Raw genomic sequence first — 3,071 nt, forward strand, 5'->3', positions numbered from 1 at the left:
GGGGCACTGGGGGGCACTCTCAGTGGGCACGGCTGTCAGCAAGGCATGGCCACAGCCACAGAACAGCTCTCCACAGAGCCCTCCAGCACCAGGCAGAGCCTGCACTTACCTTCCGGGCCACAGCTTCATGGCACGTTCCTGGGGTGCAGGCTGGGAGCCTATGCTGTAGGCCAGCAGATGGGTTAGTTGGGTGGGGGGTGCAGGGTGTCAGGCAAGATGTATATGCTCCATTCTGGGGACTTAGTCTGAGGAGACTGCTTCAAACCTTGGACAGCAGCAAGAGGGACACCGGTCAGAAATTAGGCCCTTGGACCCCGTCCAATGGCTCACCATGAGACCTCCGGGACAAGGCCTTGGGACCGCTTCTCTGTCTGCTGGAGTCAGAAGTGGTTGTGGCTTCACAGCGCCTCACTCTCTTCCTCTACAGTCCTCCTGCCACTGCTCGAGTACTGCGGCGTGCGGCCCGATGCCGCCGTTGCCAATCACCCCTTCTTTGGACCCAACGCCCAGATCAGGTAGAGGACAGAAGGCCACCCTGGCCAGGCGTGGGTGTGCACCTGCTTTCCCTGGGCACTTGTACTTGGGGGCCCACCACCCTTCAGGACTTGTCTGGAAGTGGGTGCCCTGCCTCGTGATGCAGTTGGGGTGTCAGGTGTGAGCGTCAGGCACTGCACTGCTCCCTGGGGACGGCCACCCCACAGACTGAAGCTCAAGGCCATCAGGAGGCAAAAGGATCCGAGCTGGATACAGCGTGGCCTCCGCAAGCGTCCACCTCCGTCGTATCCGGCTGGCGGGTGGGCCAGAAAGCACCGCTCTCTGGGCTTTGGGTGCCCAGCGCCTCGCACAGCCTGGGCTTTAAAGCTGCTTGACTATGTTCCATATTGGCACGTACTATTTTTCTTTAATATAAAAAATAAAGGAGAAACTTACTAAGGAAATAGCATTTATCTTCCCTCTCTTGATACTTACTAAGGAAATAGCATTTATCTTCCCTCTCTTGATAACTAGGAACAAAGTTCCTTTATCATAAAAGAAACCCACAAAGATACCATTTATTCCCAAAACACTTTCCAGACTTGCAGTGTCTGCTTTTGAAATTAAAATCCCATAAAATTCACCGCACGTCCAATGGATGGGGTGACAACCTAAGTGCCGCTCTTTGAAACACGCATGCGCCGCTCTGCACACGTCACGTGGCTTTGCCCAACCTGCGCAAGTGCGGCAGCAAGCACCACCCACATTTGACCCCTACGTCAATGACGCTGCCACGGGCCCGCCCCTCGGGTAACCCAGTAGCCACCGCGCTGGCCACGCCACACCTTCCGCTCCGCCTTTCGCCCGCCCACCTGAGGCCTCTCGCCAACCCGGCCGCGCTGTGGCACCTGTCTAGTTCAGCCTCCCAGCCCCGCCCTGTGCGTGCCCAGGCCCCGTCACCCCTCAACTGGCTCGGCGCACCTGCACCCCGCCTCCCCCCGTGGCTGTCCGTCCACGTCACTCCCAGCCCGGCTCCATCGCGCTCATCCCCCCAGCCCCGACTGACTCCTCGTCGCCCCCGACTGGCTCCCCATAGCTGACCTGTGGCCTAAGCAGTCACCCCCATCTGCTTCCCTGTTGCTCCATATCGGCTCCCCAGCGGTCGGTTACCTGCAGAGCCGGCAATCAGTGGGGTGCGATTGTTTCCGGAACGAGGCTACTTCCGGGGCGGGACCTTGGGGTGCTGGGGTGGCTCTGGGACAATAGGCGGGGCCTCTGCGGGGCAGGCGGGGCAGGGCTCTGGGCGGCCAGTGGGACGGGCACTGACCCCTGGGTACCACCCGCTCATGGCTCCAATTTCCCGCAGCCAATCGCCGGCGATGTCCCAGCTGGTAACCCTGTATCTTGGGAGGTCGCACTCCCTTTGGAAAGACTCCACCATCATGGCCTGGCTGGAAAAGAACGTCCGCGAGGTGGTGCGGGCAGTGAATGCCAGGGACCCCATCGTGCGCACCTACGAGAGCAGGTGCGTGGGCTTGGGAGGGCGTGACCTGAGGGTGACAGACCTGCCCAGGCCTCCAAGGGCGCACCCCTCTCTTGGAAGGTGCACTCTCCCTCTGACTGGCAGGGGTGCGGTGGGGATTCTGAGAGCCCCTTCTCCTCAACCACACCGTTGGGGATATTACCCACCTTGGGCTTTGAGAAGCTTCTGTTCAGGGGTGAGTAGAAATGCAGGGCCTCTGTCTCCCTACCTTTCCCCGGCAACTGCCACCTCTTGTCCAGGAGATGGCTGACGCAGGCCATATCCTTTCCAGAGCAGTGGCCATTGCTAGGGCGTGCCCCTGCCTCAGAAGGCAGTACTGGCCAGGCAAGATGTTCATCCTCACCAGCCTGGGGGCCTGACCCATCCCACTGTGTCAACAGGGAGGCTGAGTCACAGATCCCAAAGCGGAGCTTCCCCACAGTCTCTGCTTACCTGGTGGGGGGCAGTTCTGCCCCTCGCTGGTCCAGAAACCATGTTCAGCTGGAGCCCCTTTCCAGGCTGGGCATCCCTGGTGGCCTTCCATGTGCTGACCTTGTCTTCCCCTGCCACAGGCGCAGGGTGCTCTACCAGCGTGCTCCCCGGAACATCCACCGCCATGTCATCCTCTCCGAGATCAAGGAGGCCATCGCCACGCTGCCCCCGGTAAACGGGGCCAGGAGCAGCCCCTCCCTCCTCACTGCAGCCAGAGTGCAGAGGGCAGCCTTGAGGGAGTAAAGCCGTCCACAACGAGGTCCTCACAGGCTCAGTGCAGACCTGGCCTCCTGGACCTGCCCAGTGTTGCTAGCCACCCTGTGTGGCCTTCAAGTGCCACTTGGTCAAATCCCCTCACTGGTGATCAAACAAATCACGTGGCGGCAGGGAGCCAGCAGGCCTTCCCTTGCAGCCCAGCGGCCCGTCCTGTGCTCGTCTCTTGTCCGTGTAGCTATGATAGCATCAGCTGCTGTCACTTGAGAATAAAGCGAAACTTGTGCTGCTGTGCAGGGATTTGTGGGCAGTGGCGGGAAGAGGAGCTCTTCCATGATGGGGCTTAGAGTGTTCTCTGCTAGCTCACTGC

The 3,071-nt window shown here is 60.3% G+C and overlaps 1 protein-coding gene across 1 annotated transcript in view; it reads left to right on the forward strand.

Moving 5' to 3' along the window:
• The window catches only part of TCF25 (transcription factor 25), a 26,615-nt gene that overhangs the window by 19,543 nt on the left and 4,001 nt on the right, over window positions 1-3,071 (forward strand). The window contains exons 13-15 of the mRNA XM_045293584.1: window positions 428-515; window positions 1,841-1,999; window positions 2,569-2,659. Coding sequence (XP_045149519.1) covers window positions 428-515; window positions 1,841-1,999; window positions 2,569-2,659 — 338 coding nt within the window. The remainder of the gene's footprint in view (window positions 1-427; window positions 516-1,840; window positions 2,000-2,568; window positions 2,660-3,071) is intronic.

This window comes from Echinops telfairi, unplaced genomic scaffold (genome assembly GCF_000313985.2).
Source record: "Echinops telfairi isolate 266 unplaced genomic scaffold, ASM31398v2 ScPeMD7_2291;HRSCAF=2852, whole genome shotgun sequence".
NCBI classification, from domain to species: Eukaryota; Metazoa; Chordata; class Mammalia; order Afrosoricida; family Tenrecidae; genus Echinops; species Echinops telfairi.